Here is a 26,280-nt window from a genome sequence, read left to right on the forward strand (position 1 = left end):
TTGCTCAATGAACCTGCCTCTGTGCTGACTCATTGTGTCCTTGGGCAAGTCATTTCAGCTCTCTGCTCATCAGCTTGCGGGTTTCCCACCAGTTACACCTAACTTATCTTCCCATGGCTCAAGTTGGAACTTGGGTAGGATTTAGTTATAAAGGTAGAAAGGAACCTTTGGAATTTCCCTACGATATGCTATTCTACCTCTTGAGGACTTTAACTATAGCACCTAGCACTGTGTGGCCTCAGACCGTATCCAAGGATAACTTACACAGGAATTAAAAAAAAAACAAAACCTGCATCAGGTTCAGAATTTTAATCCTAGTTCTCTAAGATTAGAAACCAAGTTTGAGCCTTCTTGCTGACTGATTCTCCTCCCCTGGAAAGCCTTCTGTGCTCAAATTTTAAGAATGAATGAACGAACAGCTGGTAAATTCACTAAGCTAGCAATTCTGCCACTAGCAGCATGCGGATAGGCTGCATATCCACACAGAAACCCTTGGTTAAACAACACTCCACAGAGAGTTTAGATATATGATCAGAGTTTAAACTTGAGTCTAACTAAAGGGGAGACGATAAACCATTTGATGTGTACAGTTCTTTCTATAAGGTCACACTCACCAGTTTTGCATAACTTCATTTTTACAAACCAAGGTCAAACTGTACAAAGCTTTTCAAAATTAAAACACTTTATAAATAGCCCTTTTGGGAAAGTTGTGTAGTTTCCCCACTTGTGTGCTCTACATCAGGGCTACAAAAATCACATTATACCACACTCGAAACAGAGATGCATAACTCTGAGTCAAAAGCTAAGAAGCAGCTCTCTAAGGACAGGAAAAGTAGGTATTTAAGAAACCACTAGAGCATCGAAGCCACGTGTGACAGTTCATTGGTAAAGGGCAGGCAAACGTGTCGCAACGGTGAGCGATTGTGGCTCTGGTTGCTTTAGAAAGAAACACATGCTGCTGTGGTACATCCCAGCAAAAGGTCCCTCGTGTTGTGGTCCCGAATAAAATGAATGAGTTCAAATGTTTGCTTTCCCCAACAAAAAGCCTTTAATAGAGGCCTGACTGAGAGCAAAACCGATCCACTGCGACCTACACATCCAGGCAGACAAACTTGAGCATGGTCACGGATGGCAACATGTCCTTCGGCTCCCGCGGATTTTGGGGGGGGAAGGGGGAGTTGTCAACCTCAGCAAGGAGACTATTAGCAGCCCAAAGGATTGGGCCTCAGCTAGCCTTTTAAGACAAAGAATGGAAACTCTGCTAAGCTTCCAGCATCTGATTGAGCAAAGCATGAACCTACCTGTTTCACCCTGTCCATGGCAAACATTCAGTTCAGCCAGAAGCTGGTTGAAGTCATCCTGATGAGCAATCCAGTTGTCCTGTAAATATCACCCACGTGAATACAAGGCAAAAGTCTTCAGAACTAACAGAAGATTTGCTAAAACAGATATTAAGACTCTGCACTCTAAGAAGTAACTTAATTGTATATACTCGATCCTTGTTGGTAGGAGGGATGCTCGGAAGCTCCACAGGTGGCAACGCTAACAACAGCTCACTACAGTCACTCTGAAATGCAGATATGATACAGGTTGCATTTGTCAATCCTTAAACAATACTGAACTCCTGTTGGCTCTGTGTGTCCCCCGTCTGCACAAGATGCTTTCAAAAGTAGACAGAAAATACTACTGTGATTTTTTCCAGCAACGAAATTACTTAAGATGTTGATTATGAGACAAGCACCTTTAGGACCATGTTCTGCTCTGCCTACATACCTGAACTCCAGTCAGAAAGGTGACTGTATCAGGAGGAAGGACAGAAGGCATGAGGCTAAGCAGGGCAGAAGACACAGGGAGAAAGCAGGTATTTCAGTGATTTGCTTGGAAGCAAAAAAAAAAAAAAAAAAAAAAAAATCTCTGAACAGCCTGCTCCCAGAATTCACTGTAACCTTTCCAAGCAGGTACTTAATCCTAAAACACCCAGCAGAACTGAACTCCAGGTCAAGAGTTTCCACAGAGACATTTGCATATATACAGCTGCCACCAGATGCAACAACAGACTTCACTAATGCTCCATTACAAAGATTGTGCTTTAGCTGAAATGGGAGCCATTTCCTTACCTGGATCTAGTGCTCACCTCATAATTCATGGTTGCTCCTAACCCCAGCATGTTGTTTTTCACCTGAACCTTGATATGTTCTGTATTTCCTTGCTCCTGAGCCCCAAGACCCTAAGGAAGATTTAAGGGTAAAAACGTAAGGATTTTACAGCAATGACTACGCAATTAGAGCTTTTGTACTGTAAGATATTTTGCAATGAAATACAGCAAGAAATCACAACTTACAATTTATTTGCTTGCCAGTAACTGAATTCATTCACAGACATTAGCACACATGAGATATTGCTTTTTTAATTTACTACTTAAGCCTCCAGCAAAGTATTATAAATACTAAAATAGCAACAACATTAAGTAGTTGGGTGATTAATCAGGAAGCCACCTGACATTCCTAGGCAAGTCCAAAGTGTTTACAATTTTAAAACAAGACACTACACAAAAAGAACATGCCTCTCACCGAAAATACCTCTGTCATTGGGAAGGCAGCTGTGTAACGGCTGTAAGACAGATGCCACATAGAACGTACAACACAGAACGAAGTTATATAGGAGGGAAAGCAGGATGGGAAGGTTCAGACTGGAGCTAGCAGGACATTAAGAACTTCTTCCATCTCATTCACACTAATAAACTGATGAAGATGTTGGAGCAAACAAATGTTGGGTTTGTTTATGCTAAAAAACATAATCATTCAAATCTGGGACGCAATCTTCGGTCCAGTATTATCTATCTTAATTGTATGATCAGGTAAAAAAAAAAAAAAAGACAAAGCATTTGGTTTAAAACTTTATTCCTGGGATCTACCTGCTTTTTCCCTAATCTGCCACCAGTAACAAATCATCAGTTAAGTGTATTGCTATAACAAATATGCACATGGTGGAGTAGTGGAGAGAAGCCCTGTGAATAGGATCCTGGGCATATGCAATATTTGAAGCAATGAGGCATACTTGAAAAAGGCTGTTGCTATTACAAATCCAGTGGAGTTTATTTGGTCAGCGGGGTGGAAAATTTACCTTGAAACTTCTGCTAACCAAAAAGTATGGGAGCAAGCAGGACACTTGGCTAAATATCCTGCTGTGACCCAATTCCAATACAACTAATAACAGGACTAGTGTAAGCAGCTTAATTTCACTACACAGATGGGCTTTTGCCCATTAATTTGATCAAGCTAAGGTTCCATTTGTCTGAGTTTGTAGTGGAATGGAGATATAAATCCTTCTCGTACAGCTAACTGTTGTAAAGGGAGATCCAGTAACTCAGGTCGGAAACATCGTTGTGAAGAAGATGAGGGGGGATTACAGCTAGAAAACAACATGAGACCTTCCTTTCACACCCTGACACAGTGTTCATAATGGCAAAGGAGTTATGTATGGTCAGAGAAGCTGCTGCCTAAAATAGAGTCAGAACATTTAAAAGCATTGTTTCTACTCTGGTTTGCATATCTATTTTAATCTCAGACACATAAAACACCTATGCATACAATTTACATAAAAAGACAGTACTCAGGCTCCCTAGTTTTAAGTCTGGTCTAAAGCCTAGTGAAACCGATGCCAATTCGTTGACTTCAGCAGCCTTTGAATAAGGTATCACTGCTTGTTCATGAAGTGAGAAGTCAGATTTATATGTGCTAACTGTAAGCCAACCAAGGCAACAGCAGGTTACACTGAGAAATCCAAGAGTAGGCTTATTTGTCTAAGTTTTAATGCATTCACAGATTTGAGAATGATCCTAATTTTATTCCTTTTAAAAAAAGGCTGGGAGAGGAAACTTAGGAGAAGAATTAAATATTTAATTGGGAGGGTTGCGTGCATTCATTTCATTAAACACGCTGACACGCAGGCCCAAATCTCAGCTTTGCTGAGGCACCTTTGTAGAAGTTAAACTGCTTTTAAGGGGCAGCTGAGAAGTCTGCAGCTGTCTGCACTAACCTAGAGATTATTCTTAGAGCCAGAAAAAGTCACCTCACCCCACAGGTACAGATTGGAGCTGGGAAGGAATACAGCTCACATAACGCTGCATTTTGGCCATTCAAGGAACAGATCAGAAGTAATCTTTAAAAACAGGTACAAGATTACAACAGGTCCTGGAGTTGCTTTAAACAGTACCCAAAGCCAGAGAGAGAATGGATGGCATAAAGGCAACTTAAAGCCTTTAACCATCACCTGATTTTATGTGCCAACTCCTGCTCTTACTTGGGGACATTACCTTGTCAAACAGAGGAGAGAAAAACTGGAAAGCAAGACAGACACAAACAAGTGAGTACCTTTGTAACAAACTGTAGAAATCTAACATTGCTCAAATTCTCTGCGTGCTTAAGAGAATAAATCAAATAGAAAGAACATGGCTGTTTTAAACACTGAGATCAAGAGTCCCCTGGCAGTCTTCCACCCTTCAGCTCTTCAACTCTCCTTTAGATCATACCTTTCCTTTGGACCAGCCCATCTTTTCCAGCATCTTCTGGCCAAATTTAGATTCATCTTTACTCCAAGCACTATTTCGTGGATCCACAGACCACTTCTGCCTTCTACGGGCTAGAGCAGGAAGGAAAAATTGAAACAGGCTCTATTTACATTTTGAAGTGTTGGTAGTATTTAGTCAATTCAAGAAAAGCTCTTCATTGCAAAAAAACCCAGAACTTATGCCAGACTAAACGTGTTTTCAGGGTTTAATTTTACTAAACCTTATACTGCAAAAAAAGGCCAGTGAAAATGTTCATTATTAATGTGAAGGATGCCAAAGTAAAATTGCAATGGAAGTTGTCATCCCTAAGGATGGGCTACAATCCAGGAAGGGCTTTAAGGATTACCATTTAGGCGTACAGGCCTAAATTCCATATTTATTCCAATTTTGTTTTACATCTGGCTTCAACATGAAATCTATAGGGGGTAAGTCTACAGTGCTGGCCTTCCCAGTCCTGGACAATATCCACTGGCTAGTCTTCCTTTTAACCAGAACACAGAAGTTTTAATATTTGCCTTCATAACAAAAGCCAAGTTAAAAATGAAACAGAAGTGACCAGAGAAACTGAATTACAGAACACGAACCAGTGGGATTTCAGCTTTTGGATTTGCCACAAAATGATTTATTCAGAAACTGAATAGTCACCGGAAATTATTGCAGGTGTTAAGAGATCCAAACGAGAATCAAGGCTTCTTTGTCCTATGCAAACTATTAAAGAAACTACAGTCCCCCAGGCCCACATGCGTGCGCTTGCCTCTATCATCAGGAATAGCTGCATGGAAATAAAAGAAGAAAAGCTAGCGCAGTCACTTTAAGTGTGCACCTAAACATATGCAGGAAGACAACCTAAATAAACAAGACAAACAAAGAACAGGAGACAGGAAGATTACAAACTTCATTAAACACGATGGGAAATGATGGATCAAAAATGACCAGTTATCCCAAGGTCAGATAAAGTCAGTGAGAAGCCAAGTCCACTGAGGCGCTTTCAACACAATCAGGAAGTCATCTTTCCCTAAAATGCAACACTTAGGATTTGGGCCAGAGGGACAGAATATTACAGGGATGTTTGATTCATTTGTTGCCCAGTTTTGTTTCGTTCTTAAAGAAGAACTAATACTGTCAGAATGCACGATGGTGGCTTTTTTTAAACACACATCCGAAGCTTTGAAGCTCAAAATAGGTGCTGCGTGACAGCCCTGTAAAAATTAATAGTCTTATAAAGAGTTTCATAAAAACCCAAACAGTCCATAAAAAAGATTTTACAGTAGGTTAAATGACTGAGCGCTGTGAGAGGAACTGACACAGCGTGTCACTTCGTTCACTTCTCTACAGGAAAACAACAACTTATTTCCAACAGGCAGCCTTCAGCCCTACAAGCCCCGCCTGTGCTACTAACAAAAGATGGTAAAGTGCCACTGCGGACTGAGATTTTAAATGCCCAAGCAAATTAGGGTTCCCTGCTGCCCCACTGAGAACAAAAATTCTGGCTTCCTTAGTGATGTGGCTCAGTTCACTCATTTACTGCGGTCTTTCAAGCACTGACCTAGGAATTTGGGACAATTACTGTGCTTTGTCATCTTCCCTTACCCAGGATGCAAATGATCTCTAAGGACCTAAGTTTCCAGCGGTTTGTGGGGGGGAATGAATTAAAAAGCTGTCAAGCTGGCAGCAAAAGCTAAGTCTTATAAAACCAGGGAACACCTTGGTTGTTGCTTTTGTCCATAGCTGACAGTGAAAGAAACAACATAAAAAGACATATAATAAAAAGAAGCAATTTAATAGAGGTTATGCTGCCCAGCCAAGCAGCAGCCCTCCTTTTCAATCACGTTTCTTAATTTGTCCCTTTGTTTAAAATCTCTTGACTAACATCAACTTTCCCTCACTCAGTCACCAAAAACTGTTCAATGACTTTTTTTTTTTTTTTAAATCTAACTATAACAACATTTTAAGTACACCCATATTCTGCTATGCTCCCTGTAACTAGTTCCCCAGGTGGTAACTTTGCAAATCCCAAGAAATTAAATTCAACACAATTCTTACAGTTGTAAAGCCACCGTATGTATCTAAGGATTTGTCTACACAGTAGAGGTAATCCATGTCAACTGAATGTGCGAATTTAAATTAACTTCCAAATTGAGTTGTTTGATGTAGTTTAACTAATCCACTTTAAAAGTTAATTTCTATTAATTTCCCTGAATATCTCTCTGCAGAGAAGGCCTAAGATGTTTTACTCCCAGGAAGACCCTGGTAACAAAACACGAGGGCACCTAATACAAGATTTCTCAAGCCTGAAATTTTAAAAAACCTTCCCTTTCCCAGCACTTTCAATCCATGCATTTCAAACTGCTGTGTGATTAATCCTCACATTTCTGTTAGGTTAACACACTCTGTAAGCTAGACACAGGAAAATAAAGAAACTTGCTTACATCTTTAGAGAAGTATTTAAGAAAGCCAGGAACAACTTCATGCCACATACAGCAAACATAAAATAATCTCTCCTCTCCAAACAAAGAAAGATGACTGTTTGGTCAACAATTTATCAGAAACATTTGTCCACCTGTCTTAGGAGTGAGAAAGGAAACAACGCACTATATTCTAGCTAAAAAAATGCAGCTCAGAAGTTAACACTAATCCTCTGGGCTGCTCATAAAATGATGCTAGAGATAGTAACACAACTCTGGGCAAGCAGCACCATCCAGTGGAGAAAAGTGTCATTTCTTTAGATACTTCACTCACATACCCTATGCTTTGAAAGAGATCAACTTCTGAACCCTTTTACCAAGACTAATGCTGTGCCTGGAGCATGTGTTTACCATTTCTGAAAGTTCCTATCGGTTTCCATCCAAAGCCCTGCTGTGTGCCCACATACGGTGATAATATGGAAAATAATAAACAGGTTAAATTTCTCCAACAAATGGAAAAAAAAATATAGTGCCCACAAAAGGGATTTTATTTTTAATCCAAGCTATGAAACCCACGACTAACATATACTGTTTTTTCCTGATAAGTATCAATAAGATAGTTAATTAAAGTTTATTAAAAGTTAAAAAGAGTTAAAAATAAGTGAAAAAGAAAAGCTGTTTGGCCATTTCTGCCATTGATACGTTTTTTTAAATTCAAACTACAAAAGCACAGAATGATCAAGTTTGTTCTTTCTAAGTTTAGCTCACAGCATCACAAAAGTCGGAAGGACCTCTCAAGACCATCTACTTCAACCCACTGTTTAAGCAGGTTGCCCAGGACTGTGTCCAGTCTGGTTCTGAATATCTCCAGACTGATACTCCACAGCTTCCCTGAGCAATTTGTTCCAGTGTTTGGCCACTCTCACAGTAAAAAAAAAATAAGAAAAAAAAGAGATGGAATTTCTTGTGTTTCAATTTGCATTCACTGCTTCTTGTCCTGTCACTGGGTACCACTGAGAAGTTACTTTTAGTCTCTTAAATGCCTGTGCTTTCACAGCTGTAGTAAAACAAATTAACTGCCCTCCAACTTGCTTTTTTTTTTAGGATGGATATTAATAAAAGCATCAGAACTTGATCCAGAACTGCAAACAGAAATGCATGACACGGCTTCACAATTCTAACTGCAGCTGCAGGGGATGAACAAAGGTGTACAACCTGCAAAGGTGGCTCTCAGCAACTAGATCTGTTTTTTACGGCATCTGAGTTTAGAATTCACTACATGCAGAAGCTGTATTAACACACTGGAACAGGTTGCCCAGAGAGGTGGTGGATGCCCCATCCCTGGAAACACTCAAAGTCAGGTTGGATGGGGCTTTGAGCAACCTGACCTAGGTAAAGATGTCCCTGCTCATGGCAGGGATGTTGGACTAGATGAGCTCTAAAGGACCCTTCCCACCCAAACTATTCTGTGATTCTGTGATTACTGATACATGCGGTAACAAGAAAAAAAAATAAACGGTACCAACAAAGTCTACATCTAAAATAATTAGAAAGTTACATATGTAAACGCAATTTTGTTTTCCTCAATTCACCCCTGTATTTTCCACTGAAACCCATTTTTTCTAATTAGTCATTTTACTTAAGTCCATCTTCCCTGCAGTCAAGCAAAGTCATTAGACCCTGTGCTTTCACATTAAGGGTCTCCTGACACCAGTAAGCTGACTGAAACCACCTAAGGACATTAACAATACTCAGACAGAAATATATTAGTCCTGTTACATAAAAATCTACAGTTGAGAAGTTTAGTCTTTCTACTCATACGCAGTTTTAAATTTACTAGAAAAGGCTAATTACAGGAATGCATCTTTAACTTGGAAGAGAAGGCAGCAAAAGCATTTTGCTCCCACTCTGGCCAGCCCAGAGAGAGTTCTGTTTCCTGAACTGAAGAACTTTACCCGAGAAAGAGTCATTAGTCAGGATATTGATCCAATGTTTTAATGTATTCTTTTAGGTACAGGAAGCCCAAGTCCTCAATCACCTCAGAGGTAACAGTGATGCTCTGTTTGATTCCAACATCAGGAAAAGGCTAAACAAAATCATCGGGCTACATATAATAAAACCTTAAAAAAATATTCACTCAGCAACACCCTTACACAAAAGGCAGAAGGTAACCACATGGCCTTACCCTCAGTTCTCCCCATGAGTTCAACAGATTTACTTGCCTTTCCTGAAGCACCTGCCTAAAACCCCTAACATCCCGCCCTCCCCCTTCCCAACCCAGAATTTAGCTCATCTCCGAAGTCCCCTGTACGGACAAGAGAGCGAGCCAAGCTCACCCACTAACTCTGGGGGCCATCAAAAGACCAATACCCATACACACGCCTCCCCCGAGTCCTGCCTGGCTGCCGCACAGCAGCCGGCCGGCCCCCCCACAGCAGCCGGCCGGCCCCCCCCCTCCTCACACAGCAGCCGGCCCCCAGGCCTCAGGCTATCTGCCCTCTAACCCACCGCCGCAGAGACGGCACCCAGGCGCTGAGAGGAAATACCAGCCCTCAAGGCGTCTCTGAGACATCTCCGCCAACCCGGTACGCGTTCCCCCCACCTCTTCCTCCTCCTCAGACCGGGAAGCAACAGATAACGGCTGTTCCGCTCCCAGGAGACCGCCCCGAGCCCCCCCCCCCCCCCCCCCAGCGCGGTTCTTCCCGGCGGCGAACGGCACTCACGCTCCGCCAGCATCGCCATCTTGGGGACCTCCCTCTCTCCGTGGCGCGTGGAAAGGGAAAGCCGCCGTGCCCCCTTCCCATCCCTGAGGGGCTTTTCTTAGCCCGGGCGCAGAAAAAGGGTGGGTAAAGAAATGCCTGATGAAAAAGTCTTGAAGCGGGAGAGCGCAGCGGCCACCCTAGTAGAAATATAGAGCGTAAACCCGCTAAAATTCTATTAAATATATCAAAAGACTTGTTGGGTTGTTTGTGGGCTATTCTCGCGCGTTTCTCAGCGGATGCTGAACAGGCACTTTTGTGGGCAGCCGAAGAGCGAGCGCGCGCCGAGGGGGCGGCAGCGGCCTCTGCCTCCACAGGGAGAACGGGACGTTCCCGGGGCTACGCGGCGGGTTCTCTCAGGCGGTTTCGTGCTGCCTCGGAGCTGTTAAAGCCCTTAAAGCCGCTGCGAGTGGGTGGTGGGGTCCTTTATGGTGTTTAGCCGTCTCCACAGGCGGAGCTCGGGACTGCTGGGGCCGTTTCACGGTTTCTATAAGCGGAGCCTGTAGTGAGAGGGCTCTTGGGAGGGTGGGGGGCGATGGGATGAGCAGCGTTCGCCGTCGCTTCGGGGTGTATAGTTAAAAATAACGAGGGCAATCTGAATCCTCAGGGGAGATGAATGTAGCTGAACTTACCCAAATCTGTGTCCGTCGTGGGAGGGAAGCACGGTGAGCGGTGGGGGACCCTCATACCTTGTGTATCATCCTCTGCCTGGCCTCTTGTAATACAGCTGAGCTTGTCATGATGTGTCCCAGGACAGCTCTTGGTGTATAACTGGTTGTCTGACAGCAGCAACTTGAAGCCTCCTTGGGCAAATTACATTTTTATTCTCTTTTTCAAGTTTTTTAAAGATTATGTGATGAACCCAGATCTTCCTTCCTATAATACCAACTCAGTGCTTCTTGTCTTACCTACCTTAGGTGTGGAAAAAAGAGTATTTTTTTCCTTTCTGCAACAGATTTTACATATTTGGACACTGAATGCAACCCCTCCTTAATGCTTATTTGCTGAATCAAACCACCTCTATTTAGTAGTCTTTTCTTGCAGATCAAATTTTGAGCCCTTGGTCATTCATGTTTTCTGGTTTTATTTGATGCATAACACATGTAATGCTGCTGAGTCCTTCAGAGCACTTAACTGGAGTTGTAGCCTGCTTCCTCTGTCTCCTCTCTGACTACATTTTGCGTCTGAGTGTAATTTGTTCTCTAACCTCCGTATCCCTTTCAGAGATGTGCTACATAGGGGTTTCGTATTCTGTGTTCGTGGAGTGTGTTAATCCTGTCTTTTGCCTTTACTGAATCAATGCTTACTTCTGCTTTCCATTTTGTTGTATTGTTCTGAATTGAAGACATTCGGGGTCTCTGCTGTCTCTTTTCCAACTTGGAGTGACCTGCAAGTGTCACAAGTGTACTCTGTACCTTCAGTCAGGTCATTAATGGGGGTTTTGAATCCTACCAGGATCAGAACAGCTTGCCCACCGCTCTTTCTTCATCCATCCTTCCAAGGAAGGATGCGCAACATGACTCAGCAATGTGCGCTGGCAGCCCAGAAAGCCAACCGTGTCCTGGGCTGCCTCCCCAAGCAGTGTGACCAGCAGGTCGAGGGAGGGGATTCTGCCCCTCTGCCCTTGTGAGACCCCCCTGCAGTGCTGCGTCCAGCTCGGGGGTCCCCAGGACAAGAAGGACATGGAGCTGTTGGAGCCAGGCCAGAGGAGGCCACGAAGTTGATCTGAGGGCTGGAGCACCTCTGCTCTGGAGAGCTCAGGCTGAGAGAGTTGGGCTGGTTCAGCCTGGAGAAGAGAAGGCTGCGGGGAGACCTTGGAGCCCCTTCCAGTCCCTGCAGGGGCTCCAGGAAAGCTGGAGAGGGGCTGGTGCCAAGGGCAGGGAGGGACAGGCCAAGGGGAATGGCCTGAAGCTGCAGGAGGGGAGATTTAGATTAGATATTAAGAAGAAATCCTTCCCTGTGAGGGTGCTGAGGCCCTGGCCCAGGGTGCCCAGAGAAGCTGTGGCTGCCCCTGGCTCCCTGGCAGTGTTCAAGGCCAGGTTGGATGGGGCTTTGGGCAACCTGGGCTAGTGGAGGGTGTCCCTGCCCATGGCAGGGCGTTGGAACTAGATGGGCTTTGAGGTTCCTTCCAATCCAAACCATTCTGTGGTGATGATGATGAAGTTGGTCCTTTCACATAGTTTTCTAAGCCCACACCCAGCTGTCAGAAATTCTGCATGTATGTTCTTGCCAGACTTTAGCCAGTTCTCTGTGTACTTTCAGGTCACGTTCATCAGGTTTGACTGCCATGGAAACAAATAAATACCTTCCAATCCTTCCCTACCTGGGAGAAAGATCTTTTCCCTTTGCCTCTCTCATTAATTGTGTTAGCCGCTTGATTGCGTCTAATCCTTTTAGTGAAGACTGAATGGATGAATCGTGCCCTGCTCCCTCTGCTGTGTAGTGGATCAGCCTTGCCTTTGGTCTTTCTCTTATGCCTGCTGTGCTATGTAAAGCTTTGCAACTGCAAGTTTTATTTCATTCAATGCCTTGGCTTTGTTCAGTCTATCTCTTATGCTCATACTATATGTCTCTGTGTGCTCTGCATAAGGTGGCCTTACATGTACTTCTTGTGTCCGGGCTTGCAGCTGGGTGTTGTACACTGGTGTGCTTAGTGTTAGGTTAAGGAATGACTATCTTTAATTCATAAACCAGACTTCTAAGAGACTGCCTGGTAGTTTTCTGACCTTACTGTGGTCTACCTGAAATGTGGCAATTTTTTTGGCTACTCTCTGCCCTAGGAAGAGGAAGTAACCAGATGTGTGGCAGCTTTCTAGCTTTCAGTTAACTTTTTTCCTCCACGGAGAAATCCCTGGAGATCAGGGATCTGTTTTCTTTTTTTTTTCCTGTCCTAACAAAATTCATACACAGTGGAGATGTGCTTGGACAGTCTGGGACAGGGTCCGCCTCTACCTCCCTTAACTGTGTATAAAGCAGGCCTGTAACCTCATTCCTAATAATCTTTCTTCTAACATAGAGGCAGTTTAGATACCCAGCTGATTCTTTGCACAGCTCTACTTGAATCCCATCAGCCCTGCTGTCTTCCTAAGGGAGGACAGGCCAGATGAACTCTCATGTCACCGCCAGCTCTGTGATTGTGGTAGTTCTCAATCTGACACCCTGTTGCTTTCTAGCGCTCGCAGGTCACCCGCCAGGATCCCCCTCCCCTTTCATCACCACCCAGGGATTCCCACAGTGGCCACTTTTTGCTGTCACCTGGATCTGAAATACAAGGTGATGTGTCCTCCCATCCATCATCCTTCTACCTGTGTTTCCTGAACAAAGTACTTCTTGTGGCAATAAGCCATTTTTGTGAATTATCCCTCCGAGGTCTCTATTACATCAACTAAATTGTGGTGTCATCCATGAATTAAGTGTTCGAATGGTCACTTGTGTGAACCATTTCACACTAGCCAAATTCTGCTTCCATTTTTGATTCTGGAGAGGTGTTAAGTCTTCTAGCTGAGAACCGAGTGCAATATTTGATCGCTCCAATAGGTAGCAGCATTACACACGTTAGAGTCATCCTTGCTGTGCTATAAAGACATCACTGAAGGTGGAAGATTGGAAGTAATTTCTGTTAAAGGATGCCTTGAGGTTGAGATTTGTTTCTTGTTTGGTTTTGAAACCTAATATTCGACTGCATCAGAGCATTTCTACTTCCAAAGCTGTCTTACTCCCCTGCTTGCAAAGAATCACAGCTCAAACCGCAAATGAGATCATACCTGCTTTAATTATTGCTGACTGTATTTGCTTAACAGTAGGCTTGAGGTCAAGATCCAAATTATTCTACACAGACGTAGACACAGTTCTTGCAAATTAGTAGTTTGAGGTGCTGATCCTAAAAACTTAAGTGCATGAATGTGCACAGGGGCAGTGAAATTAGGCAATAAGCACAAAAGGGGAAGGTTCCATCCAGGGACAATTATTGTATTTCATAAGTACATACCTGAATAAAAGCTGGTGTGACAGGAACGAAAAATACGTGTATGCATATAAATGTATGTGTGTGTATATATATATTTTCTTCCAAGAGAAAGAACAGCTGATAAGGGTGATTATAGCCCTCTAAGAAAATAGCCTGAAATCCTATTTCCACTGTGCTTGGAGTGGTTGAAATGTAGCTTTTCTCTGAAAAATAAAGTGATAAGGATGCCTGGTGGGCATTATGTTCAGAGTTCTCCAGTGATTCCTCCCAAGGGTCTGACTTTTTAGAAGAGGTGTTTCCCAACAGCCAGCACCGCAAAGATCATTTAGGGCTCAGAGATCTGAGCAGGGTATTTTCCTCCTGGCACATCATTATCGATCGCATGGTGGCTGAAGCCTGCGCTGTGCTGTCAGCATCAGCTCCAGAGTCCCCACGGGCTTTGGGGAATTCCTTCGATGCCACTCGCAGGTTGAAGTGTCTGGGTCTTAGGGAGAGATCCCGCTGGGATGAACAGAGCCAACAATACAGAGAAATTGAAATGGCAGATAAATGGAGGAGGGAGAGAATTACATTTCCCAGCTAACAAGCAGCTCCTATGCCCCGCAGAAGGGCAGCCATGAGTCCCGGCGATGGGCTAATGCCACAGAGAGCTCTACACCAGTCTCTTGCTACCTGAGGACACTGGAGTGGGATTGGGCACTCGCAGGTGGGGTTCAGGTCCCCTAACACTAGATGCCTTGCAAGACATGTCTAGGTCTGAATGTATTGCCCCGAGTTCAAATGGAGAAGAAACAGCATCAGTCAAAAAACCCATTTTTCTCTCTCTGTGTGACCCACTCAAATGACCCATCAACAAGGGAGATGTGAGGAGGGAGAGGAGAGGCAGCCAGGAGAAGAAAAGTGGGGAAAAAAGAAGAGAAATGCAAGTAAAGAAATAGGATGTGAGTCCTGGCTGTGCAACAGGTCATTTGTGAGGCAAATCAGCCTCTGTTGTGTGATAAGTGGCCTGAGGCCAGACTAGAAATGCTTATTGAGGGAGTCCTGGGAGAGGTGTGATGGAAGCACTAGGGACAAGGACTGCCTGGAGACCTTAAAACGAAAAGACAGGTTTGATTTAGGACAATGATTCGAGAGAACATGCGGATTAGAGGTGAGCTCTGGTATAAAGCTGTATTAGCGGAGCAGCGAAGCCGCCCATCAAGCGCCAGGCAGGGAGCAAGAGATTAACAACGTCTGACCCACGGAGAAAAAGATGTCAGAACGAGCGCCCGCAGCCAGGAGATGAGGGGTTCAAAGAACAGCTACTGGGGCAGGCGAGGAGCAGAAATGGGCTCAAGGCAAAGGGGTGATGTTCCTAGAAATGCTGCCAGCGCAGATCTCAGCAGCACTGTGCAGTGCCTGGCAGGGAACGCTGGAGGGAGCGTAGGCAAAGGAAGCAGCAGACAGAAATCCAGATAATTTTCCATCTGTTCCATGAGCACAGTGTGTTTTTATTATTTTTGCTATTGGTGGTGTTATTCCATCAGTCTGAGCTTTACGAGATGTGAGGCTGAAGTCCTGTTAGAAGCAGTTTGTTATCCAAACAGAGAAAGGAGGTAGCGAGCAGATGAAGAGGCAGCAATGGTTTGTAGAGGGGGAAACTGAGGCACAGGCGTGGTGTGAAAGTCAGGGCGCTAACCGCTTGTATTTGTTGTGGAGATATTTTAAAATATAAAGGAGTACTAAAGAGTTGGATGCTACTGAGGAATTAGATTCTCGATGGGCACAGGGTGGAGTTTTTGGTGGGGTAGGTTTTTTTTGTTGTGACTGATCCTTTGGTGATCAGATTTCCTGGCTTGGGTTGAAAGCATTGCTCTGAGCTGCAGTCATGGCAGGGTGAGGCCAGGCATCAGAGGGTCCCAAATGGATCAGTCCAAAGAAGGTCAGGGAGCCAAAAAGTCAGAGACAGCAGGCCTCAAGGGCAAGCCAGGGTGTAATCCATGGATGGGGTGAAGATGAGGATCCCAAGGACATGGACAATGGCTCAGGGCTTGGGAACAGCCTTGGGCAGGTTGATTTAAAAGAGATAAAGGGAGGCAGGGTCAGAAACCATTAAGGACCAGGCTGACCTGAGAGGAGATGGGATCGAAGAGGCAGGATTGCAAGATCTACAAACCGGTCAAGAGTCTTTGCACGGATGCACCCTCGGAAACAACCCGTTACAGATAAAATCAGCAGGAAAGGATGCAACTGTCAGCAAACAGAGGCTTTATAAATACAGCACAGGAGAGCTAAGGGGAGAACAGGCCAGTCTGGGCCAGCTCGTAATGTAGATGAGATGGTAATGAGTCCGTAAGAAACAGTGTCAGGAGACCGAAGGATTTGCACGTTTCTTGTTTTAGTCTTCCCCCAAATCCCGAGCGATTATTTGGTGCAATTTAACAGTGCAGGTTCGAGGGCAGGAGAGAGGGCTGATGTGTATGCTTGGAGGTTTGTAACGCAGGTAAAGCTCAGCCTGGAAATTTTGAGAAATATCATGAAAGAGTCTTTGAATTGCTCATCATTATTGCGGGAGAAAGGGGATGAAGGTTGCAAGATTTTTCATGTAGCCAAGAGCCACAGATGCATGGTGCACACCTTAACGCTGAGGATATGGGCCCCTTTGGGAGTCATTCACAGATGGGAGAGGACTGGATCTCCTCGTGGTTCCCTGGCCCCATGGTGGGATGAGTCTGGTCTAAAGCTCCAGACGTGTGATGAGGCCCCAGGGTGACATGGAGGTGTCAGATCTTGGCGGCTGACTTCCAAGGACTTGGACAACCCAGCAGCCTCCACAGCAGCCCCAGATTGTCTAGTTGGTATGGGGTGAACAACCTGGTGTGGGACAGACATCTGTTGATGTACCATGCACAGAAGGGCTACAAGCAGTGTGGGAAGCAAGATCAAAACTCAACTGATTGCTTGAAGTGGAGGAATAGCCTGAAAAAAAAAAATGAGATAGCAAGCAGTAGGATAAGACTTGAAGCTGGGAAATACCACATGTAGGGAAACTGGGAACAACCCAGCACTGGGAGGGGAAATAAAAGAGGAAGGAGTGGAGCTAAAATGTAACTAATTAAGTGAGAACCTGTAGTAAAACGCTGGTTTAAAAGGACCAGTTCGCTTCTGGACCACATTATCTGTGGTGAAAGAGGATGATTGCTCCTTGTCTCAGAAATGGAAGAGCCATAGCTGTAATACCATGCCCATATCTACCACTGCACTTAAGGAAATTGGGGATGAACCAGATATAGATACTTGTCCACTGCCACCTGGAAAAGCAGAAATCAACATAATTTAGCATGTTGAAGAATATGCAGGGTACCAGAACACCTGGGACTGGCTAAGGGGTGGTGGGATTGTCATTTTGATGGTCAAACTTGTCATGGATGGACTGTTTGACCTGACTACAGAATGGGGAAAGGAGGTAGGTGGCTTCCCAAAGGCTCCTCCAGTTCATCCAGTTCTCCATATCTATCACTTTATGAATCAATTTAGGAAGCCCTCTCAGAACGCATCTTTCCTCAGTTCCAATGCAATGTCTTAACCACAAAACCCATCCTGTGCTATTTACTCTTCTGTAAAGTGCAGCTTACTCTTCTGCAAATTAAAGTGTCCCATTTAATCCTATGAAACACTCACTTACTTTGTTTAAACTGAGATGGGAAAGGGAAAAAAAAGGATTTCCTGCAGATGCTTGTTCAGATTTCAAAATTAATTCCCTTCCACCATCGTTGTGTTCATTTTCTGAGAAGCAGCTAGGCAGAAAATTTCATTTACACAAGACATTTGTTGCCAGCCAGGTTCAAGTGTTATTTCCCCCACACAGATACAGAGCAAATGATACTTTTGTAGATATGAGAATCGCTCCTCTGGTCAAGAAGCAAGAAAAGGAGTAGGTGAGCAGCACATAAGCGATGCCAATGGCTCAGTTCAACAGGACCCACCAAAAATATTCATGATGAAACTGCTGGAATAAAAAAAGCTTCCTGCCCCAGATATCAAATACTTTTATATTTGCAAATGGTTGCAAAGAAAGTTCATCACTTTCCATGAGGAGGAGAAAATGCCAGGCGCAGTAGAGCATGTTTGATAAATTATTAATAAGAAATTACATGCTGAGGACTAGTCAAAATCCAGCAGATGCAAACAAGGGTCAGGAGTGGAAAAAAAAGCAAATAGATCCGCAACAGTTTTTAAGCTGTTTAAATGCATCCAGTTTATAGCCCGTTTTATTCATTAGCCCTGGTTGTCTGCGAAGTTCTTGTGGCAGGATTGAGATTACTTCTGAAGATTTCAGAACCAACATTGCTCACGGTCTCAGCAGGGTTCAGCTCTGTAAACACAGCAAATTAGGTTTAGGGCTTTTGAAGAGAAATAAAGAGGGAAACCCACAAGGACATTGCTCACTTTTCAAAGCGTAGCTGCACTTCCAAGGCTGACCCAGTACTGTCATTTCGGGGCTGTTTGAGCAACCACTGGAAACTAAAAGCACTAAAAATAGCCCACACAGGCTCATTAGCTCTTTAATTACACATTGGGTTTCCTTTCTGTCATCTACACGTACAACTTTGCGATCTCACCACTGACATTGACTGGGGAATGCCAGGAGGTGCCTTGGACTGGGGGACACTGGTACAATCCACTGCCAGTCCATCTTCTTACCCTTCCCTTTTCCACACATTGGAAGAATGGGATTCTCCCATGAAGCCCATGGTAAGACAAGCATCAAGGAATGGAAAATGCAGGGAAAACAGGGTGGGAAGTGACAGTAATTGCCTTTGAAGTGCTCAGCGCCTGTCCTGGTGCATGAAATCCAGGTGTGTCTTCAATAGGAGGCATGTGTTAAAGAAGCAACCATGAGTCCAGCTAAACAGACATCCATGAAACTTAGGTTACAGCAGTGCCCACATTACGAGGGACAACTCTAGTTTTAAACCCGATTCAGTGGGCTGAGTAACATATCCGTAACATATTCCATAATCCCGGACCACAGGATTGTCGACACAAAGGTGACCCTATAGACTGGGCAAGGCAAAGGATGTGTGTAGGATATTTCCTGCTACATCATTTCGATTTACTAAGTGCACCAATCCTACTACAGTAACCTGGGCTCAGGCTCTGGATAGCTGTTGTCCACACTGGTCAATTGTCAGCATGGACCTTGGCCTGGTTTTGACCCAGACCAACCAGCATTGATCTTCCCGAGCACAATTCAGGAGTCAGCAAAGGCCAGGAATTATTCCCAAGAGCAATGTGGATGCAGCTGTCTTGTTGTGGACCAGTGTACGATAGGGGTGGTGATGCACTGAGATCTGCTGATCTTGCTACAGGCCTTGCATCTGCTACTGGTGGGCTATATCATGAGCAAGATGAGCACCGTGGCAGCCACAGGGCTCGTGAGCTGCCTCTGGAGCAGCAAGAGGAACTGGCAACTCCATGCCACCATTTGTCAGTGTCACAAGGATTGTCCCCAAGGCTTACAGCCTGGTTGGGCAGATCAGAGGGAAGAGAAGTGTGAGTTATGCCCATCAACCAAAGCAAAGAACTGGCAGTGCCTTCTCTGCAGAGGGAGTCCTTCTCCTAGAAGTGTAGGAATGCACCTCCAGGCTCAGCTACCCAGGGACACTTGGCAAAGTGAATCTGAATAAATCAAGTGCCTCCCTGCAAGGGGAGGTTAGAGCCAGCCTCGACGTTCCTATGTTGAGGTATCACTAGAGTTGCCTGAATCAAGACCTCTGTGAATCTACCAGCTTTTCTGTTTGCAGCGCCGACAGAGGAGCCTCCTGTTTGCCACCATTCCCTCCCATATCACAACCGCTTTTACGATTGGACTCGATGATTTTAAAGATCTTTTCCAACCTAAAGGATTCTGTGATTCTATGAAATGATTCTGTGCTTCATTGTGTTATTCATTGCCGCAGGATGCTGTGGAAGGATGCAGGGGTTGAAAAAGGATTCTGACACATTGCTGAAGCGCAGGTCAACCAGGTGCCATTAAACATAGTGATCCAGCTGCTACTTCCAGTTCAGGAAGTCCTTAAAGACCTGATCATAGCAGACAGACAGATGTGAAAAACAGAAAGATCACTTCAGACTTGCCATGCATCTTACACTTTTTCCTGCACATCAGCTTTTGGCCACTGTCTCAGGCCATGTGCTGGACTAGGTAGACCTTCAATTTGGTTTAACATGATTATTCTTCTTTTCAAATGCTACAGAATGCAAGTTAATGGTGCTTTTTGTGGAGCCCAAAGATAACAAACCAGTTGGTTTTTACAGCATATTTGGCTGCTTGGGTCCATGACTGCTCATTCCACGTGCAGATCCTCTGCCCCTGCTATGTGCCCCGATGGGGTGGCAAGCTGGGCTACAACAGCCTCTCTGAGCTACAGTAGGAACAATAAAACATGACTGAGTGATCTCACACTCCTGAGGCTTCTCAAGCAGCCAGGAAACACTCAGTATACCACATTGTTCAGGACATTTCCGTTTTGAACACTGCAAACTTTTTAATTTCCGCATGCTCCTTGTAAAACAGGAGCTGTGCTGGAGCTTTCATTTGTTCACTCATCCTAGAGTCAATGAGGCAGGGAATGTATCATGGCACACTTATCCCACAGACGCATTCAAATCCATATCTAGTGCAAATGGCAGCACTAATAGTGCTTGTAAATACCATTGTTTACTTAGCGTTCTCTGAAGCACTTGGGAAAGCGCTCTGCTTGAAAAGAAAATCTCCGCTTTAACTCAGCACTCGGGTCCCAGCTTGTTCTACAGAGAGAGAGAGATTTACAAACAGGTGGAATTCACATGCACACCTGGTCAGTTGTTTTGTTAAGTTTTAAGCAAGGAGTTGGAAAAATCAGAGCTTAATCTACTGAGGTGTAGCTCTAAATGAACCCTGGAATAGTGTCTACCTTCCCAGTGGTACTTAGAAAGTGGGCACTGCCAGAGGTCAGGACAGGATCGGTGCTACCTAAGCCAGTCCTATTGAAGCATGTCTAACCCCTTCTTCATCTCCAGTTGTGAATGCTCAGCTCCCATGCAGATAACCTACCCAGCGTTGACTTATCCCACCAGGAGAAAGTGTCTCCTGGTATCACACCTCATGCTCCTTTTCATCCTGAAGTCCCTTTGTTCACTTTTTCCTTACTGTTTTGTTTCTTAGACTGTTTATCTTATCACAGTAAGATCTCTAAGCCACCCTGGCGCCAGGCATTGTATAAACACACGGATCTTGAATTAAACAATGATTTCATGGCCTGGCACTCTTCTCTGTGAAGATGAAGATGCTGGTGTCTGGTCTCTGTAACTCTACTATTATTTGCATGGTTTCAATCCAGACCAACTAGCCTTGGTTTCTAGACATGGTTTCAACCCAGACCAATTAGCACTGAGCCAAACCATCCCCAGGTTCTACTAAGGAGTCAGCACAGGTCATGAGTCAGTCCCAACATGCAGTTTGGGTATGGTCATGTTGATCCTTTCCATGGGTCCATTGGCATATATGCCTCGCCTCCTGTGAAAGAAGCTACTTGCAAACCTTCCTATCAAACCAAAGACTGGGCAAGTCTCCAGAAAATTCACATTGAAAACCTGGTCTAGGTGGAGGCAACTGCTACCTACCTTGTGCTATAACGTGGCAGGAGTCCGCTCTGCAGGCAGATGAGGAACAGCACAAAAAGCAGGCGAGTTGTAGACTGAGCTGAAGTTGTCCTCTCCAGAAGTTGTTTGTTAGTAGCAAGCTAGAAAAGTATTAAGTGTTAAAAGGGAACTTCGCAGATTGATGAAAGGGAACATGGAGCCTGTTTTGTCAGAGGGATGTCCTGGGATGGGTATTAGGAGGAAAGATAGCTGCGTAAAGCAATTTCTTCATTTGTTTTTTCCCCACTCTGCTAGGTGAAAGACAGTCTTTCCAGGATTGCTGCTCTGCTCTGGCCTTGGTGTGGGTTAAATCCCCTTGGCTTTCTTCCCTTGGCATTTATTTCTGCCTCCCTTCCAACCCTCAAAGCGGTCCTGGCTGGTTTTTGATTCCCCTACGTCCCTTCACAGCTTCTCCCGCTGTTCCAGGATCTCTGCAGCCTCACCCCTATATCCTACTCCTCTCCCTTCTCCTCCACATCCCATCCTCAAAGACCACATTGCTGTAGCGTTTGCCTGATGCTCGTGAGCCAGATTTTTCATTATATGCAAAGAAGTGCAGGGATCTCTTCGCTTTTGACACATCTGGGGAGCTGAGAGCATGGAAGGGTAAGAAGAGATCCCCTTTGTATCTCAGGATTGATTATCCAAGCCCAAGGGACTGGCTTGGTAGCTCCCAACCCTCACCACAGCCCCATGCTGCAGCACACAGACCATCATCCCTCTAGTCCTGGGGTAAGAAAGGAACGGTCTTTCTCTGTTCTGCTTTAAGTGTCTTTTTGCCCCTGAAAGAACAGGTGAGGCCACACTGAGGGAGGTACAGGGTACAGCGGTTGCAAAGGGAAAAGCCTTCACACAAACTTAGGACAACGGTGTGAAAGTTTGTCATGGATGCCATCCTCCTGTGCTGAAAAATCCCATCTTCTTTCTGTTGGGAAGCAGAGGAGGATGCCCCACAAGAACCAGCGTATGCTGCACCGAGTTACATCCACCCCAGAAGAAATTGTCTCCCTGTGTGCGTCTCCTTAGAAGAAATTGGCTCCTCCTGGAATGTAGCTTTTCTGGCTGTGACCTATTTCCTTGGACTCTAAAGGACTTCAGCACACCTGGCAACCCCCTTTTGGGAGAGAAGTCTGCAAGACTCATTCTTCTCTCTTACAGTTACAATGAGGGTGGACTGCAGGGCTTCCCTCAAGTCATGCCATCTTTCCAGATGGCAGTTGCCCCATCCTTTGGAGAGGAGTGGATGCAATGTAGAAAGTGCCTGTCCTCCACTGGTTTGCAGAGATGTATAAATTAGTCAGCTCAAAGAGGATAAGTTGAGTCAGAATAAAGGAAGCTTCTGCAGTGAGTGCCCACGATCACCCGTTTTTCTTCCAGATGCCTCCCAATAACCCCTGTGCTCTCTTCTCTGATGTCCCTTAGGTGTAACATTGAGGTTGCACAGCCCCCACCCTTTGTCCTTCTCCATTCAATATCTCCCAGACCTGCCTTCCAAGGAAAGTTTGACAGTGTTCTGAAATTCAGATCCTTCCCAGAACATCTGGGAAGCAGAAGGATGTTTGGTTCGAGCTATCATTCTATATGAGACACCTTTCTTCCTTCCTCTGTCCTGGGCCTTCATAGCTGTGTAGGGCTAGCTCCGGAGTCCTGTCTGCTGCAAACTATGACAGATGTGGCAGAATGAGTTACTCTGTATCATAAGGAATTTCTTAAAATGAAGCTGATGATACCTTCTGGAGAAGGTCATGATTTTGGGACATCACTGTACAAGAAATCCACTTTCCCCTTCACCTCCCAGGGGTCAGTTGTTTGACAACAGAATTGGTACCACAAAGCATTTTTATTTGTAATGGCCTGGGCAAGTTTGAGGAGGAATCTTCCTGGAGTCATTCTGTACTGAGCATTCATTATGCTTTGAAATTGCAGGTTCATATTCCCATATTCCTACAAAAACCTTCTCCAGAATGAAGAGAACAGCACTTTCTTGAGGGAAACAACTATGTATTTCAGTCACGGAGAATGTTATCTGCTTCTCCTGGTAATACCCAGAAGCTATCACCAGAGATCAGTACCTCACTGGGCCTCTGCAATGAGTGTCCACCCTCCCTTGTTGTTACGTGTGCTGTGCAGTCCAACAAGTGGGTGTGATGTCCTGCACTGGTTATGTCTATAGCAGTAGATTAAGCAACTCCTGGACAGGTTTACAAGCGCAATCCTGAGTACAGTTTTGGACCAAGACAGCTGGAAATGTCCCAAATAGTCCTTGGACTTGGCTCAGGAGTTAGAACAGACCATTCCCAATACGTGGTTTGGATGTTACCACCCTGCTCTAGAGGCTGACGGAGTTTGGTAGCATGGACCTGGCCAGATGGTGCCATAGAGCCAAGGATGTAGTCATCATCAGTATCAGAAATAGTGTGGCCAGCAGGACCAGGGCAGTGATCGTCCCACTGTACTCAGCACTGGTGAGGCCACACCTCAAGTACTGTGTTCAGTTTTGGGCCCTTGACTACAGGAAGGACATTGAGGTGCTGGAGCGTGTCCAGAGAAGGACAACGAAGCTGGTACAGGGTCTGGAGCACAAGTCTGATGGCAGCAGCTGAGGGAATTGGGGTTGTTTAGCCTGGAGAACAGGCAGCTGAGGGGAGACCTGATGGCTCTCTACAACTACCTGAAAGGAGGTTGTAGCCAGGTGGGTGTTGGTCTCTTCCCCCAAGTAACAAGCGATAGGACAAGAGGAAATGGCCTCAAGTTGTGCCAGGGAGGTTTAGATTGGATATTAGGAAAAAGGTCTTCACTGAAAGGGTTGTCAATCACTGGAACAGGCTGCCCAGGGAAGTGGTGGTGTCACCATCCCTGGAGGGATTTAAAAGACATGTAGATGTGGTGCTTGGGGACGTGGTTTCATGGTTGGACTGGCAGTGCTAGGTTAATGGTTGGACTTGATAATCTTAAGAGTCTTTTCCAACCTAAATGATTCTGTGATTCTATGGTTGTAACATTTACCTCATGATCACAAACAGATTTGCTCTCCATGCAACACCAGCCTCCAGCACCAATACGAAGGCCTCACGAGCATGTTTTTCTCCTCACAAGTGGCACATCCTTGGTGCTTGTAGGCAGGAGTTACCCACTGCATGATAGACTTGAGTCTGAAGTAGGACAGCTTGTATAGCCCGTTTCATACTTGGCCTTTGTGTATGGAAGGAGGGATCAAAGGGTCAGTTCTCATTAACTGGGCTAAACATGCGTTTGGGTTCTTCAGGGGGCTGGGAGAGGGACTCAATAAGAGGCACAAACTGAAGCCAGAAAACTGGAGCAGAGAAGCCAAAGCACAACTCATTGCCAGCCATAGAGATGTGTCCCTCTCTGTATGGTGGGTTTATGCACCCTCCTGGGCAGGGGCATGGAGGAACAGGAGGTGACATGGAGGTGACAAAGGAGGTGAATGAAGAAAATCGGGAATAGGAGTTGAATTTGGGGATTTGGTGGAGGCGACCGTCAATCCTTACTTATGGATTGAGTGAGTGGGAATGAGCAGGGACAGCAGAGGTATCAGGCACTCGATCCCGGTGTGAGTAGGCTCTCCTGGGAGTCTCAATGCAAGGACAACACCACTGCCAGAGGATGCAAACTGCTTCCCTCACAGCGGTGCACACGGGAGACGTGGTGTGGTTGTGCCATCCCCTACCTGGGGACTCCACAGGGAGGTCACATCACCTACAGCCAGCAGCAGACAATCAGATTTCCAGCTGCATGGAAATTTACTCTAACCCTGGACTTTGCTTACCCACCAGGTCTTCTACTCTCTCAGGCTACCTCATCGTGTGGTTTGACCCAGTGCCCATTTGGTTTTCCTGGAGCATCCTGCTGAAGACACACTCATGCTCTGGTTTAAGAGAAACCTGCTGGGATCCGAATTGTTGCAGTTCTGCTTTTGGTTTCCTAGGCTGTGTGTCCAATGTGGAGTAGAAAGGAAAGAATAAAAAGACACAGCACACTGCAAACATGTTATTAAAATGAACTGTTTATATTATCTCAGTTGAGTCAATACATTATAATGTATTAAAATGGAAAGGTACAAAATTGAAATAAATACTTTCTGATTCATGTATAAATCTTTTGTCAAGATGACATTTTGTTTGTTTTTTCATCAGCACATGTTTCAATAAAACATTTAAAATGACAAAGTATCGTTTAAAATATGGTTCATGGAAGAAAAGGTTGAAATCAAACAACTTTTGGCTTGTTTTGGCATGAGATCTTGACACAATCTGGGTTCCCCAAAACCACGTAAATGGTGGTAAAATATAAATGCTCAAACTTATTTAAAAAAATAAACAGGCTTTACAAAACCCTCTGATCCTTGACTTAGCCACTTTTCTGTATAGTCTGCACTTACGATATATACATTCATTATTGTCCAAGGGAAGACAGCCACTGACGTTCATTTAAAGAGCTTGGTGGAGAGGCCTAACAAACATTATGCAGCTGACTACAATTAACACGGTTTAAAAAATTCCTGACAGTGCAAAAAAAAAAAAAAAAATCAACTCAACTCGGAAATCAAAGCGTACAAATGGGACAGGGAAGAGGCAAGTGCATGAGCCCAGATCTGATGCAAAGCTCTAGGCGTTTCGGCCAGGTCTAACAAAACAGCTTTTGCCAGGATAAGCCAGCTGGTCAGCTTCTCCTGCAAAGGTCCGCCAGCACACACCTAACATTGCCTCTTTGCTGGCACGGGTTATTTCAGGCTCCCCTGCAGATCCCAGGGATATTCGTGCTCCTGGGAAAATCACCCCATGGTACACGGGGACCTTCCGCAGAGACTTCTTTCTCGTTGGCGGTGAAGGCGAGAGTTGCACTAAGCAGAATATACTGGTGTAAGCCTGGCCTGGGGGTGGTGGGGGTGAT

At 45.0% G+C, this 26,280-nt stretch overlaps 1 protein-coding gene across 2 annotated transcripts in view; it reads right to left on the reverse strand.

Moving 5' to 3' along the window:
* Positions 1–9,760, reverse strand: part of PINX1 (PIN2 (TERF1) interacting telomerase inhibitor 1) — a 59,428-nt gene extending 49,668 nt beyond the window's left edge. Inside the window, exons 1-5 of one of the 2 annotated variants that reach the window (XM_075750375.1) lie at positions 9,699–9,720; positions 5,216–5,342; positions 4,532–4,641; positions 2,135–2,227; positions 1,302–1,380 (exon numbers count right to left, since the gene is read on the reverse strand). In XM_075750375.1, coding sequence (XP_075606490.1) covers positions 1,302–1,380; positions 2,135–2,227; positions 4,532–4,641; positions 5,216–5,333 — 400 coding nt within the window. In that variant the 5' untranslated portion in view covers positions 5,334–5,342; positions 9,699–9,720. Of the gene's footprint in view, positions 1–1,301; positions 1,381–2,134; positions 2,228–4,531; positions 4,642–5,215; positions 5,343–9,698 lie in introns of both variants that reach the window. The other variant, XM_075750376.1, reaches the window with a different exon arrangement.
* Positions 9,761–26,280: the final 16,520 nt, after the last annotated feature.

This window comes from Balearica regulorum, chromosome 3 (genome assembly GCF_011004875.1).
Source record: "Balearica regulorum gibbericeps isolate bBalReg1 chromosome 3, bBalReg1.pri, whole genome shotgun sequence".
In the NCBI taxonomy this organism is placed as follows: domain Eukaryota; kingdom Metazoa; phylum Chordata; class Aves; order Gruiformes; family Gruidae; genus Balearica; species Balearica regulorum.